Consider the following 16,447-nt stretch of genomic DNA (forward strand, 5'->3'; position numbering starts at 1 on the left):
GTTCAGCCTTGGGATGTGAATCCGCTGAGCCGCTGCCAGCACGGTAATAAATATTGCTTCCTGAAAAGCCTTGGTGTTCCTTTACCCTGCTTGAATATCCCGCAACAGCAGTACTGGGTTCTGAACTCAGGGCTTCACACTTGGGAGGCAGGCATGCTACCTCTTGAGGCGTACCTCCAGCCATAGCGTTCTTCTTTTCAGAATAATCACTTGGAACCAAGTGTGCTGAGACACATCTGCAATCCCAGCATTGGGGGCAGTCAAGGCCAGCATGGGCTACATAGCCAGACCACGATTTTCCTTATCTTGCCAATCATCAGGAACCTGTCTTGAGTCTCTGCCAGTATTTACTTAGCATGCAGGGAATTATAGCATGTGTAATTATAAGAAAACCCTTAAATGCCTGGTGAGGCTTCTGAATAGATCCCATTCAAACACTGCAGAAGTTAAGTTTATTATCGCTTGGTATTTTCAGAAACAGGAAGATAACGACAGGCACTGTTGGATAGGCGGAAGGGTTCAGTACTCACGGAGTCTTCGGTTAGACACAGCTACTAATTAAGGTTCTAAAAAAGTTGCGGTCAACTGGGAAAATTAATGTAAAGACACTTTGAAAATCAACGTTTTAATAATGCGATTTTATGACATCAGGAAGAGTGGAACGCTACGTTCAAGGAAGGCAATGTCTTTGTATTTTTAAAACGCTCTGTTCTCTGTTCCTGTGGAACTGTCACATTAACCTTCCTAATCAACAATGACTACCTTCTGGCGCCAACCTCGGGTCTAGAGCCTCCGAACTTGGAGCTCCTTCTTTCCACAGCAAGGCGCTCCGCGCTATCTGCGCATGCTCAAGAGAGGTTCCGAACTCTTAGGGTTGGGCGCCGCTCAGAGGGCGGAGCGGAGGCCACGTGGGGTCCCGTGACGTCATCTCCCGGCGCCCAGGGTGACTGGACTTGCAGTGCGCTTCCAGGGCTCCGCTGCGCTGCGGATTGCATTCGCTGGATACCGGAGAGCGGAAGTACAACCGGGCTTGGCTCCGACCTCCGCGCCGGTGCTTTGTGCGGCTGCGCGGGCTGTCGGGGACTCCTGCTTTCTTGCCTCTGCGGGACAGTGTGGGTCAAGCAGGCAGAGCTGGAAACGAGCCACCTCACCGGTGCGGGAAGTCGGACAAGGAGCCGGCATTCCGGGTAGGGGTTGCGTCTGTGTGTCACAGTGTGGGGAAGTGTCTGAGGAGGATGGCCGGGTGAGGGGACGGGTAGGTGTGGTAGGAAGGAGTGAGTGAGTGACTGGCGAGAGTGCACCGTGGGCGGCGATGGCGGGTCACCGTGGCTCCTCCGGCTGAAGTGGGATTGACAAGACCCGGTCCCCGGGCTTTGCGGCCGGCCTGTGCGCACGGCCCCTTCTGGGAGTGTCACTTCCCTGGTAAGGTGGAAACGTGAGCCCAAAGGCAGGTTCAAGAGTTCATTTCGGGGACTGCATTATTCGTGGGACAGTTGTTTAAACCATAGCTGTTTCACAGGACATTTCAGTTCTGTCAGAACTCGGTGAGTATTTGATCTAGACAACTTATCTTTACACTGGCATTCTTGTAGTCTCATTTTAGGAATGGTATTTAATGCTAACGCAGCCGTTTTCTGCTAGTAAAGCACTTTCATATACTTCAGTGTACTTTGAATTGTTTTCAAATCATACCTGAACTTGAGGAACCTAGGACTCTGGGTTGGTTCTAGGCTATTCTGAGGGGTGAGGAAGCATTGAATACCTTTCACTAATCAGAGCCCAGAGACTTACCAAAAAGCAGCCGAACTTCCAAAACTTCAGAATCCACGCGATGAACCTCCTTGACACTAAGTACTTGGGTTTGACTGAAATATTTGTGATTTTGATTGTGAGTTGTTGAATTGTGAATTTGAAAGTAAGGATGTTTGGCTTTGATTGAGATGGGTTTCAGTAAGGTGTAAATCGTAAGTAGGAGTTTATAAACGATCAGTCTGGTTGTTAGGTTGACGGTGCAGAGCAGGCAGAAATGAGAGCTGTTTGTAGGCCGTTGCATTTATTCACGTTAAGCTCCAGGTAATGGATCCGTGTGGTAATAGTGAAGCCAGTTGGGAATGACCAGAGTTCAGACTTCTTTCTAAGCTAGGAGTCAGAGTGGAAAGAATAGTCAAGGATGATAGGTTTGTGGCCTGAGCAACTAAGGAATGGAGTGGAAAAGACAGCAGTAATGGGAGAATGGAGGAAGATCTGAAATCATTTTCAGTTTTGCACATGTCAAATTTCCAAATAGTAATGTCAGTATATAGTAGTGAAACAAATTCAGAAGCCTGAGCTGAAGATAAATTGTGAATGTAGGAATGATATTTAAAGCCAGGAGAAACATCTCCTGGGGAGTGGCTCAAGGACTGAGCCCTGGGACACTGGAACATTTTGGAGAGAAGTTTACAAGGTCCTCTCCTCACCCTCCACCCTAGGGTGGGGCATTTAAAATCTCAGTTGAGAATCATTCCGTAGTAACCTGATAAAAGGATGTACAAAGCCAGGTCATTAGTTGAGCAAGATTGGGGAAAGAATTGTGGGAATTTAAGGGAGGAAAAGGAAAGTAGGGAAGTGGATGAAGCAGGGAAATGTAGGACAGTACCCAGGACTTACCCACGTTTGAGGTTGGTGTTCGTAAATTTAAAGGGAGACCTGCCAGCATACATATTATTTTTAGTTGTTTATAAACTTATTCCAATATTTGATGATTTAAGTAATTTCTAGGTAATTGGGGGCTTTGTCATTAAAAATAGCTCCAGGTAGTAGGTTAGCCTTTTTTGTTAGATAGCGTGAATGGGAGTCTGTGCATTTTTATCCTGGTTTGTATTTGCTGAATGACTAAATTGGGAAACAGATGTTGATTGGGTACCTACTCTGTCCCAAGCCCAAATCTAGATGTAGAAATAGAGCAGTCAAGAAGCAGCTGCCCCTCAAGAAACTTATTTCTACAAGGTTTTTTTGGGGTGGAGTGCAGGGAGGAGGTGGTACTAGGATTTGAACTTCGTGAAGTTTTCATCATGGGTTGAGATTTCTAGACATTCAAAATTGGATTGATGGTAACAATGGTGTATAGTATGTAGGGAAAATCCTTTTTTAGAATAATGAAATTTGCTGAATTTAAAGTGTGATTATCTGATTAGGTGGAAGAGTTTCTAAAGTGGCTAGATTAATATAGTTATATTTTCCCCATCATTTAACAGAAGTTGGAAATTTTTTGTCTTTACTGTCAAGGAACTCCCAGTTCAGTGTAGGAAGAAGATAACAAACATAACTGCTCAAGTAATTAGACTGGAGGTTGCTTAGGGGAAAACTTCCCAAGGAGCTGCCATTACGCTGACTCTTAAAAGGTTTAAGAATTGTTCAAGAGAGGATTAAAGAGTGGCCAAAAGAAGAGGGTGTGTTCCAGTAGAGGGGCTGTTTGTATGGGTGTCTCCTCCTAGAGACAGTAATGCATTTCCTTGGAGGAAAGAGTCATATTTCACTCATGTTTTAACCTCTGTACTCAGGACACTGGCTGGAATAGAGTGGATGCCCAAAAGTCTTCATTGAATTTAAATTTGTTGAAGAGAGTACACAAAATTACAGAACTAAGCAGAGTCCCCCAAAACCAGGTGAGCAAGTCAATTTAGCTAATAAATATCAGCTAACAGTATTTTAAAGTACTGTTTTAAAAAATCAAGTTAAGGACTGAAGGTGTCACTCAAGTAGTAGAGTGCCAGCTTTGCAAATGTGAAGCTCATTCCTCGCCCCCCCCAAAAAAAAACCCAGAATCCCTCCAGAAAACCAAGTTAATGCCAGAAATGGTATATATTTTATAATAGCTGACACTTTATACAAGGCTATAAATTTCCAATTTACAGATGTTGAATTTGAGATGAAGTGGCTGGATTTTTTTTTTAAATCCTATGGCCAATAATAAATGATAGATCCAAAGCTAGAAGCCACACTCAGATTTCTTAATCTCATATTCTTTCCATAATACCACACATCCCTTCCAGTCCCAAACATTCCTTTGTCCATGGTGAATATAGCTAATTAAATGTTACTTTGAAGCTGGGTATGGTGGCACACACCTATAATGCTAGCACTTGGGAGGCAGAAGCAGGAAAATCTCAAGTTTGAGAACAGCCTGGTCTAGATAGCAAATTCAAGTCCAGTCTAGGTTCATAGTGAAATTCTATTTAAAAAAAAATTTGTAAGAGCATTCTTAAAGGGGTACAAGAGTTAAATGTTAATGTATCCTGTACTGTTCAAGGAATTTAAAAATATGTGGAATTTAAAGGATAGGCAGAATATAGGCAGGAAGGAAAATTCAGATGGCTATACTTTCAATGGGGTTATGTCCCAATAAACACATTGTAAGTTGAAAATACGAGCTGAAAATGCATTTAATATGGCTAACCTGCTGAAAATCACAACTTAGCAGCATCATTCACTGTGAGTATGGGTTGTTTACCCTTGTGATCCCATAGCTGACTGGGAGCTGCAACCTGCAGCTGCCAGGAATCACAAGAGTATCATACCACATATGGCTAGCCTGAAAAAGATCAACATTCAGAATTCCAAGTACAGCTTCTATTGAATGCATATTGCTTTTGCATTATCATAGTCAGCATCAAATTGAAAAATCCTAAATTGAGCCACGTTAAGTTGAGGACTGTCTATACTCTTTAAGTAGGGCAAATAGCATCAATAAAGGCAGGAAATGTGCCAACTTTTTAGGAAATTTTGGTTGGGAAGAGTAGTAGATAACCAGTGAGTTGACTCTGTAATGTGTTTAAATATCTCATGATCCTAAGCCTTAGTTTCCCTCACCTGTGAATTAAAATTAATAATACCCAAGTGGCAGGTTGTTCCGTGGAAAAAAAAAAATCAGTGTTTTTGATACAGTAATGGACCCAACAGTAAGTGCTTAAAAATTTCATCTGTAAAAGATCATGAAGCGTACCATATGGAAAATTGGTAGAGGGGTGGTGTCTCAATTTCATCTACTAGGGCAAGAGAGCCCATGAGGTTTGATAAATGTGAACTGGAAGCAGTTACTTGGTAGCAGTACACAAGAGGAGCGCCTCAAGTTAGGTTAGCCAGAAAGCAGTTTTGGCAACTAAGGCATAAAGAAATAAGTGCTTGACCTAGAATGGTTGTCGTGGATTGTTACAGACAGATAGAACTATTACCAAGGAAGAATGAATAACGGTGAAAAATGAGAACGAGGACAGGGAACATTTAAATGCTGGCAATAGCTAATACAGCAAAGTACACTTTGAAATCAGACTGACATGGGTTTAAACCCAGATTCTACCTATTAGTTGTGTATTCTTGGACAACAAATCTGTCCTCTTTGAATCTTATTATCTAAAATGAAAATAATTCTAGTTTTCACAGGGCGTGGGTATTTAGTACATGGTAACCACTCCATAAATAGTTGATATACTTAATATTACATAGTTTTCTCATGTAATGTAAAATGTATACTGTTTTCTGAAGTTAGCTTTTTTAGAGGGGGGGCATGGGCTTCACGTTTGTAAAGCTGGCACTCTACTACTTGAGTGACACCTTTAGTCCCTAACTTGATTTTTTAAATGATACTTTAAAATACTATTAGCTGATTTTTATTATCTGAATTGACTTGATCACCTGGTTTTGGGGGGACTCTGATTGGACCAATTGTAATTTTGTGTTCATGAACTCTCTCTAACAACTTTAAATTTAATGAAGATTTTTTGGCATCTACTGTATTCCAGACAGTGTACTGAGTAACAGAGGTTAAAAGATGATTCTTTCCTCTAAGGAGGTGCATTACTGTCTCCTGAAGGATTCATACATACAAACAAGTATCTTCAGCACAAGCTTGGAAGAATAAAGGTGCAGTGAGGAAAGGGAGGATTCTACTGGAGTCATGCATAGAAGAAAGGCTGTTCTCAGCTGGGTAGGAAAAGATAATGTTTAAGTTGGAAGACAAAGTAGAAAGGCTGCTGTAGGGTAAGGGGCATGGAAAGGACATGAAAGTGCTAGTGCTTGGTACATTTAGTAGATTTGGAGGATTCTTATACTTTCTCAGCAATGACTAAGGTCATCTACATAACTGGGTACGTCAAATGATCTTACCAGTGCTCTATTACTTTCTTGTACTCTTATAATTTTTTTTTTGTTTTTCTTTTTATTATTGTCAGCTTGGGGGTACATTGTGACATTATAAAAGTTCTTAAAATATATCATAGTTGAACTCACACCCTTGCTCTTTCAATTCTTATAATTCCTTGTAATGCTTTTGATTATTCTTATAGTTCTTAGAGTCTATTTTCTTTCTTTTTTTTTTTTTTTCAGTACTAGGATTGGAACTTAGGGCCTAAGCCTTGAGTCACTCACCAGTCCTTTTTTGTGATGAGTTTTTTTTGAGATAGGGTCCACAAACTATTGTCCAAAGGCTGTCTTCAAACCTTGATCCTCCTGAGCTTTGCCTCCTGAGTAGCTGGGATTACAGGTGTGAGCTACCATTGCCTAGCAAGTCTTTTTTTTTTTTTTTTTTTGTGATGGAAATTGAATCCAGGCCTTGCCTATGGTAGTACTAAGGGGGCTCTCTAACACTGAGTTCCTCTTTTTTTTTTTAAGTCCAGGCTGGCCTCCTACTTGTAATCTTCCTGTCTTTCTCCATCCCACCCCAGTGCTGACTTGAGTGCATATTTTGAGGCAATAAATGGTATCATTTACGTTTCATAAATCTGTTTTCCAAAGTTTGTGTCATCTCTACCACATTGTATTTTTAGCTGTTTTGGCTCAGTCAGGTTCTTCTCTTGAGATCCTATAAGAAATATATAGCGGACTGGGAAGTAACTCAAGTGGTAGAGCACTTGCCTAGCAAACTTGGGGCCTTGAGTTCAAACCCCAGGACCATTAAAAAAATATATATATATATGTATATATATGTACATATGTAAGAAACAATGATATATGGGAGATAAAATACCAACTCATTTTTCAAAGGTTTATACCTAAAAATACTGTAGGACTTTGGTAAATGTGACTGAAACACAAGACTTTAAAACCCACACCTATTGTTGGGGTTTTGAGGTGATATCTCAGAATCAAAGAGAAGAGAGAGCATTGGCTGTTTCCTTCTACTGTACTCCCTTCTAAGTACCAACCAGGCCCAACCCTGCTTAGCTTCTGAGATCAGATGAGATTGGGTGTGTTCAGGGTGCTATGGCTGTAGACTCCTTTTACTGTTCTGACACATGGAAAGAGAAGAGAATGACATGGGAAGAGCAAAGGATGGTGAAGTATCTGGCAGCCTAGATGGATAACACCCACATGCATGAGATTTTGCTTTTTGGTGAGCCTTGTCTACTAATAAACATGGCTCAAATGGTCTCTTGGAATCTGACCAATCAGGTTGTTTTTTAATATTGCTAATATTAATTTAATATATATATATATTTTTATTTAATTTAGGTTGTACTGGAGTTTGAACTCAGGACTTCCCGCTTTTTAGGCGGGTGCTATACCAATGAGCCATGGAGAGGCTAGAGTCTGTAGAGATGTCTCTCCTTAGGTGGCCACACCCACTTTAAGCTTGAATTGTCTTGAATTTTATTTTCTTACCGCTTCTTCTAAGAAGAAAAATCATCCTGTGAAAATATTTATAGTGAATTTTGAACTTTAAAATTGATAATAAACTGTGGTGAGGATATAGCTCAGTGGTAAAGAGCTTGCCTAGAATGGGTAAGGCACTGGGCTGGTTCCCAGCACTGCAAAAAAACCAAACCAAAACAAACTTAAACAAGAAAAAAACCTAAAATTGTAATGAGATTTTTCTTAAAGTCTAGCCAGGTGTGGTAGTTCATACCTGTAATCCTACACTCAGGGCAACCCCACCCCCACCCCCTTATCCCCGCCCCCCACCAAAAAAAAGGAGAAACCCTATCTAAAAGAGATAACCAAAGCAAACCCAGCTGGGGTCATGACTTAACTGGTAGAGCTCCTGTCTAGCAAGTTCCAGGCCCTGTGTTGAAACCCCAGTACAGAAAAAAAAAAAAGAAAAAGAAAAACAAAAGGTCTGGTATACCTCTTGAACTCTTGCACTTGAGTTACTTTCCATCCAAGAAAAGTTTTCTTAAAGTCTGTTAGTAAAAGAGCTCTTGTTTTCTCTGTTGATTTACTGAGTCTATAATGGTTATAGAAAACACTGCTTACTACCTTTATATCAAATTCAGTTTTAGATTGACTTGTCATAACCTAGATTTCACTAGTAAATTTATTTTGAAAAAGCAAACTTTTTTTTTTTGGTGGCACTGGGGTTTGAACTTGGCCTGGCGCTTGCTAGGCAGGTGCTGTACCACTTGAGCCATTCCACCAGCCCTATTTTTGTATGGGTTTTTTTGAGTTAGGGTCTCATGAACTATTTGCCCAGGCTGGCTTCACACCTTGATCCTCCTGATCTCTGCCTCCTGAGTAGCCAGGATTACAGGTGTGCACTATGGCAAAAAACCAGACTATTAATGCAGTTGGGAAGTAATGAGGTCTTTCCTATCTTCAGTGAGTTAATTTTGTGTGATTTGTAAACTTGGAAATTTTTTATGAGTTCAGTGTCATCATAGGATGTTTGAATTTGAAACCTGTCACAGGCAGGGAAGTGAATGAAGTTTACATATGTGTAACATTTGCTTAAACTAAGCAAATGTCTATGAATATACAATAAGCCTGTCTTCTGGATTTATTATACTTGGTCAAAAAACCCCTAAAAAAACCCAGAACTCCCACAATCGCATTATGTAGCTCAGTTGATGCAGGAAAACTCAGTTCCTTGTTAATCCTCAGTTATTTAAACTATTCATCCTGAACATCTTCCTCAACGTTGGTCTCCTTAGTGCCGTATAGCCACAGATACTGAGGGCCTATGAAATTAATAAAAGTTAAAACTCGGTATATAGTGAAAGGAACACTGGATTCGATTTAAGTACCAGAGTTCTTATCCTGATTTGACTGTCCCCTGTTATTTTGATATTGGACAGGTTTTATCCCCACCTCTTTCATTTTACCTGTGAATGACCTTGCATCGAATTGACCTTCAGTGTTCCTCTTTAATTAATTGATGGCACTCTTACTGTACTTGGCATTGTCAGGGGAAAAGATGAAAGTAACAAGTTCCTTGGATTATTAATAATTGATATTTGTCTAGGCTCACATTGTTTGGGGGGATGTCGTGTGATGATTTAGAATTTTTTCACAGTACAAATTGTGATTAATTACAAATTAGGTGCTTATGAAAGATGGAGAAAATGGGAAATATTATTTGCATGACAATATTGAATCATAGTGTCTAGGTGCCACTTATTTGAGTTACTCTAGCATTTATTATCAACAGTATTTCAGCATTTACTCATGACGTATATAGTAGTGTTGCCTAGTTGTAAAATATTAGTATTGGAAGGTACTTAGATATTACAGAGGTAAAAAATCCATGTCCTCCTACCATACCCAGAATATTTGTGCTTATGCCAGTGCTATTTTTGTGGTATAGGGACTTTTTTTTTTTTTAAATAGGCAAAGTCTCATATCCCAGGCTGGTCTGGAACAAACTGTATAGCTCAGACTGTCCTAGAACTCTGATCCTCCTGCCTTAGTCTCCCAGATGCTGGGATTATAGGCACGTACCACCTTGCCCTACTTTGTCTATGATCCTTTTAAATAAAAAGTAACTCTGCATTTAGAATTTGTTGTACTTATTTTGTGCATTTATTCTAAAGAATGCTGATCATATGTTTTCTTTTGCAGTGCTGGGAATTGAACCCAGTGCCTTTGCACACTCGACCACTGAGCTACACACCCATCTTTTTTATTTATTTATTTATTTAATTCCATCTTCTTGGTTGCTAGGCAGGCACTCTATCGCTTGAGCCACTCTGCCAGCACTTTTCTTTGTTGGATATTTTCAAGATAGAGTCTCTTGGCTATTTACTCAAGCTGCCTTCAAACAGAGGTGATCCTTCTGAACTTTGCCTCCTGAATAGCTAGGATTACAGACATGTAAACTGGTTGGTGCCTGGCTCCATTTTTTTTTTTTAAGAGATGGAGTCTTGCTACATTATGGATACTGACTCCAAACACCTGCCTTAGTCTCCCAAGTAGCTGGGATTATAGGCATGTACCACTGTGCCTGGCTTGATCATGCAGTTTTTTGTTTTTAAAATTTATTTATTTATTTTTAGTGGTACTGAGGTTTTAACTCAGAGCTTTGTGCATGCTAGGCCAGTGCTCTACCACTTGAACCAGGCCACCAGCCCTTTAAACTTTCATTTCATTCCATCCTTGCAAGGATCTGACTAATGCTCTTCATTTTGTTTTCAGTTTGTCTTTGGTTGAAGAAAAAATTTAGCCTATATGTACTGCTTTGACCACTGGAAGAATGACAGATGACAAAGATGTGCTTCGAGATGTATGGTTTGGACGAATTCCAACTTGCTTCACTCTATATCAGGATGAGATAACTGAAAGGGAGGCAGAACCATACTATGTAAGTATGTTGGTGGTGACAAATGAGATACTTAATGTTGTACATTTTTGTAAAGTACAAAGCACCTGGAGGTTGTTATCCAACATTTTATGTGCAGTTATCCATGCTTTGGGAAAAATTAGATACAAAAGCAAAAAGAAGGTACTAAATCCCCTCTAATCCTACCACTCAGGGCACAAGAGTGCACTTGACAGATGATGCTTTTCTGACTTTTTCTTATGTATGTATACATGTGTAATATATGGTAATGGAATTAGACTAGGGGTGTAACTCAGTGGTAGAGCCCATGTTTAGCATGTGTAAGGCCCTGAGTTCGGTCTGTGGGAGGGTGTTACTTATATGACAGTGCTATGTCATATAAGCTATTTAGAAATAAGGTTCAGATTAGATTCTTTTATATTTAGGTGATTCCAAGCAACTAATTTGACAAGTATTTTTATAGCTCTGTGAGCTGATGAACATACATGCACACACATATGTCCATATATTCACTGAGCTAGTATGTTATGTATGAGCTAATGTATAATTAGTAATGTATCAAACTGGGGATGTAGCAAGATGTTAGCGTATCTGCTTAGCATGTGGGAGGCCCTGGGTTCAGTTCCCAGCACTGCCCCGCCCCAGAAAAAAAATCACTGTGCATAGGTATGTAGGTTTGAGTTAATGGATTATTTGTTTTACAAACGAGTTTCAAATATGTTATGTGTTATGTTAGTGTGCCCCCCCCAAGCGCTTATGTAATCCACATTTATGTGTCTGTCAATCAGATGATAGTGTCCTGCATATTTACCAAAGGGCCTCCATAGGCAAAGCTGGTCTCAGTTGTTGTTTTTCTAGTTCTGTTCTAAACATGTGCCATAGTTTACCAGGGGAGGATGTGGAAGATAGGAAAGGTATTTGAGGTGGTTGACTGCTGCTTCTGTTTCACTTTAAAGAAGTTCGTCCTGTGTGTTCTCCCACACCTAGCTGAGGAGGCAGCACTACTCCTCAGTCTCCTCCAGCTGTGAAAGTCGCACTGCTGGAAGAAGCTACTTTAGGATCTCTGTCAGTCACTTACTGGCTTAGGAACTGTTTTGTCTTTACATCCGTAACATCTGGCAACGGATGTTTAAGTGGCAGACACTTGTGTGCCTCCCTCTCCATACTCGTGTTGGAATTCTATTTGAAATCCTCTGGATTTTCTTCCTAGGAATGCTAATTTTAGAGAAGTTGGACAGTCTTGTGGCTGGTACTCAAGCTCATATACATTTAAATCATTTTAACTTTGGAAACCTCAAGTTTTCTGTCTTTAGAAAAACTTTCATATGGAAACTTTTTTCCATACTTTCATAGGAAAAAAGTATGGTTATAGTTTATTTTTAGAAAGATTTCATTTGTTAGATGTGTTTTTTCTGGTTTTTGTAATATGGGTTATGATACCGTTTATATTTGTTTCCAAACAAGGTTTTTTGCTTGTTTAATTAAAACTTTTAGCATTGACAGGCTTTCTAATCATGTCTTAAATATGAATTGGTCAAAATGACAACTGAGAAATCATTTTTCTGTTCACTTTCAAATGAGACTTTGATATTTGATGCTTCCTGCAGTTAAAAATTCAAATAAAGCAATCTGCTTGAATATGAAAAGACTTAAAAGAACTGGAGTTTGTTTTCTAGATGTTCCTAATCAAATAAAAATGGCAAAGTGTTGGTAACAATAGGACGATTGTTTTATTTTATAAGTAACTGTACCCCCCCCCCACCCCTTCTCTTTCGAGACACTGTTTCATTAGGTAGTCTGGGCTGACCTTGAACTCAGTATAGAGCCCAGGCTGGCCTTGTACCTGATAATCTTCCTGCCTCAGTCTCCTGAGTGCTGTGATTACAGAAGTGTGCCTCCACACTCTCTTATGTTTTTTTCTTGAATTCTTCCTAATTCTTCCCCCAAAGAAATGCTCTGTTATGATTTATGTTTTTGAGGAATATCAGGTGACAGACTTACATAACAAACATTAAGTGAAAATATTAAGACTATCACTATGTAGACTTTGTTCTTTAAATGCATACATAATATATACAGGAAGACCATATATATAAAAACATTAGTGGTGACTAATTTTTGAATGATAGGTGAGAATTTAAGTGCCAATATAGTTGTAGGTCTGATATATCTTGAAGTAGCTAGGATTACAAGCGTGAACCACTGACGCCTGGCTGGTCTCAAATTCTTAATCAGCCTGCCTCAGCCTCCCAAGGGCTGGGATTATAGGCAAGCAGTCTACCATTGAGCTATATCCCTGACCCTCATTCTTCACTCTTAATGGGTGACCTCAGTTTTTGTGATAATTTTTGGCTACCAAATCTGCAAAGCCTATCTGTATTCACATGCATTCATTTCTTCTCCCTCCTGTTAGAATAGAGGAAGTGTTCTTCCTAGACAAGCCTGACCCATAAGTACGTTCTGGATTTCCTCTCTTGCCTCCTCAGAGGGTTGGTGGTATTTCAGTCTACCTTCATCTCTGCTTTCCCTGTTTACCTTCAATTTCTTACCCACTGGTTCTGTCCTAGCATTCAAATTGCTCACAATTCTTCCTTTCATAAAACATCAGTCTTCTGTTGCCCCATTACTTCTTGCTTTCCTTTCACAGCCAGACTTTCTGAAAAGGTCGTTTATACTCATTGTCTCCTTTAAACCACTTAGCTCACTGTAGTCACATTTTCATATTAGTCTAACAAAACTGTGCTGACAGAATCATTAATGACTCCTTTTTTTTTCTTTTTTTGCCAAACATGGAGTCTGTTTTTCGATTTTTATTTGATAATGTTGGCTGTCGCTCTCTTTTTTTTGTTGTTTGCTTTGAGACAAGGTCTTGCTATATAGCCCAGGTTGGCCTTGAACTTTTATCCGTATACCACTACACTGGGGCTGTTGTAACATTCTTTGTTTCCTTCTTACATTCATCTCATGTAATTAAGTTGTATTAGTATCTATCTTCCTTTTTATTCTGTGCTCCACAAAAGGAAGGAGTCACTCTGTCTCATTGAGTGCTAAATCCTTCCTTATAGCCTAGTATGATACCTTACACATTGGAGTGGAATAGAATTCTAATATATTTTACTTCTATTTTTGTCCTAGGTAAGTAAGTCTCTAGTTTTGTAATTGAAAATTGTTGAGTAAAACTTGGCATAAGTAATATTGAGTGCCTTTTCAGAAATACAACTGTTCTGTATAACTTCATACAATATGTATTCTTTTTGAACTGTATAGCAAAAACAAGTGTCATAATCACTGAGTACTTTATACCAGTGCTAGATAAAGAGAATAGTATATTCCCTAGTAGCTAATAGTTTCCCCAAACATGGTCAATCCTTTTCATATTAAAAGAATTCAAAGAACAGTGCTAAATGTGAGGTACCTAGAGAGGTTAAATTCATAGAGATAAAAAGTAGCATGGTGGTTACCAAGAGCTGGGGATGGGAAGATGAAAAGTAATCAGTGGTGATGGCTGCACCACAGTGTGAAATAAGCGTACTTTATGCCACTGAACTATATTTAATAGTGATATATTACTGTGTTAAAAAAATGAACTTGAAGGAGACAATTTTTATACACGTAAGAAAAATAAGAAGTATACTCTATAGGTAAAAGGCAGAATGATGTCATTCCATTGTTGCTTTCTATTTCTTTTTAGCTATATAAATATTTGCTAGTTAAATTGTATCTGTTGGTACACTAGTATAGTTATACTGAAACCATAGAGTTTTTTTTCCCTAGTGTTATGGATATTTATGTTAGTTATAGATTACTCCCATGGTAATTTGAAACAGAAGATTGCAAGTACCTTTCAGTATGGGTTCTACCTTAAGAGTGGGTATTCTTTGGCTCTTTGTCCCATTTAACCTTTGACATTTGATTCATTCAGAAAATATTTATCGTGTGCCTCCTATCAAAAAAGTACTATTTTGGGCATTAGAATGTAGCATTGACAAAAGCAGACAAAAATCTATGTTTTAATGCATTCTAATGCTCTGCATTCCTTATTACTAAGAAAGTTTCATTTCTGGAAAATCATTTTGTGAATTCTAGGAACTTTGGATAAACCTTAGGTTATAGCACAAAACTGTAAAATCAGGAGCTCATAGCCATGCTCTTTAGTCACAGTGTATCTTCCTTCTTACTTATTAATTGATTAATACTGTTATCTGCAGAATAGGTTATTACTATGTAATGCCCAGTAGTCACTTTAAGTTGAAGTTCTGGGATTACTAATGTAGACCTATTAGATAGAGTACATTTACTTTTTAAATAGCTAATTTATAGCATGTCAGTAATCTCACTCCTAACTCCTGTCCCTCTAGTCTGTTAGACTACTGTTACAGTCTTCCACATACTTGGGACCTGTTATCCTGGATTTCAGTGATTAAATACCAGTTTCTTACCCAGAATATTTCTTTGTATATACAAACTTTGCCAACCCAGTAGTTCTACTGGATTTGCTGTTAAAAAAAATCACCTTGTGAAAAGCCAGCATGATAGACGATGCAGAGCTAGATTCATAGATGCAGATGAGAGAGAGTCACAAAAAAGTTTACCAGCAAAAGAAGGCTGGCTGAAGGTTAGAAAATAAATGGCCAGAGTGACTGCTACAAAGGAGGAATAGTAGGAATTTTTGCCACCTTCCCCTTTTTATATCTTTGTGTGTTCCTGTCAACCATGGCCACTTTTCCATGACTCCCTCAGGTTTTCTGAGGGAATGTGATGTCCTTGTTATTCCAGTTAAGGTTTTACCCACCCTAGCATTCTTTCCTAGCCTTCCAAGTGTGATGTTCTGATTGATAAATCCAGGTACATATTGGGACTGAGTTTATTATTAGAACACTTTAATTAATCCAGGTGAATAAGTTTAAGTTAAATTGGCTAACATTATTAAGTATCTTAAACAGCATGAAGTCTAATTATACCACATTTTTATGTAAAGTGGTAAACTATACTTAAAAGTAATGACTCCCTAGCCAGTGATGGGGTACCTATAATCCTAGCTACTCAGGAAGATCAAGGTTTGAAGCCCCAGTATTGCCAAAAAAGAAAAAATAAAAGAAATATTCAAAATCTCAATTTTGATTTTTTTTTTTCATAAAAAGAAGTTGATTTTGTGTTAGATAAAAGAAGCTGATTTTGTGTTGGGTATTCAAAATCATGCAAAGGACGTGGCTGTTTTTCTTTAAAGTAAAAAAAAACCCTACTTAGTATATATTTTGGAAAAATTAAATAGTAAATAAACATGGTTTTACAAATTTTCATTTCAGTTGCTTTTGCCAAGAGTAAGTTATTTGACGTTGGTAACTGACAAAGTGAAAAAGCACTTTCAGAAGGTTATGAAACAAGAAGACATTAGTGAGATATGGTTTGAATATGAAGGCATACCACTGAAATGGTGAGTGAATTTTTCTCCATTATTAAGCATTAACTGTATACTAGCTTTAAAAAGTATAGTGCCCTGAAATAGTTGTAAAGAGTTCTATAAGAAAGAAATCAGGCCTGGGGCCAGGGCACAATTGGTAAAGCACTTGCCTGGTGTGGTTTCAACTCTTAGTACCACAAAAAAGAAAGAAAGAAATCACTAGTCTAGCTTATAAAGAAAGGTTAAGTCATGATGAAGTATTTGGCTGAAAATATTTCTGCTTTCGTTTTGGACATATGGATGACTAGACAGATTAATATATTTTTAGCAGTAGCGTTTTAGATGTAGTAATCTTTGGCTATGGATTCTTCCAGATACATTAAAAAGTTCCCTATAAATAAGTTACTTCTGTGACACTGTTCAGTCTTGTTTCTGTCTCCAATTTATTTACAAATAACCTTACATTCACATGATTAGCTAAAGTGATGTACAAACAAGAGTGCCACATTTAACTGACC

The 16,447-nt window shown here is 38.6% G+C and overlaps 1 protein-coding gene across 5 annotated transcripts in view; it reads left to right on the forward strand.

The window, feature by feature from the left end:
- The first annotated feature begins 924 nt into the window (after positions 1 to 924).
- Positions 925 to 16,447, forward strand: part of Atg5 (autophagy related 5) — a 92,992-nt gene continuing 77,469 nt past the window's right edge. For 2 of the 5 annotated variants that reach the window (XR_012449196.1, XM_020186859.2), the window contains exons 1-3: positions 925 to 1,187; positions 10,384 to 10,549; positions 15,835 to 15,962. Coding sequence is in view for 4 of the 5 variants with exons in the window: in XM_020186859.2 (XP_020042448.1) it covers positions 10,442 to 10,549; positions 15,835 to 15,962 (236 nt within the window). In the remaining variant the exon portion in view is untranslated. Of the gene's footprint in view, positions 1,188 to 1,238; positions 1,545 to 10,383; positions 10,550 to 15,834; positions 15,963 to 16,447 lie in introns of those variants that run through there. The other 3 variants (XM_020186858.2, XM_074077623.1, XM_074077633.1) reach the window with 3 other exon arrangements.

This window comes from Castor canadensis, chromosome 1 (genome assembly GCF_047511655.1).
Source record: "Castor canadensis chromosome 1, mCasCan1.hap1v2, whole genome shotgun sequence".
NCBI classification, from domain to species: Eukaryota; Metazoa; Chordata; class Mammalia; order Rodentia; family Castoridae; genus Castor; species Castor canadensis.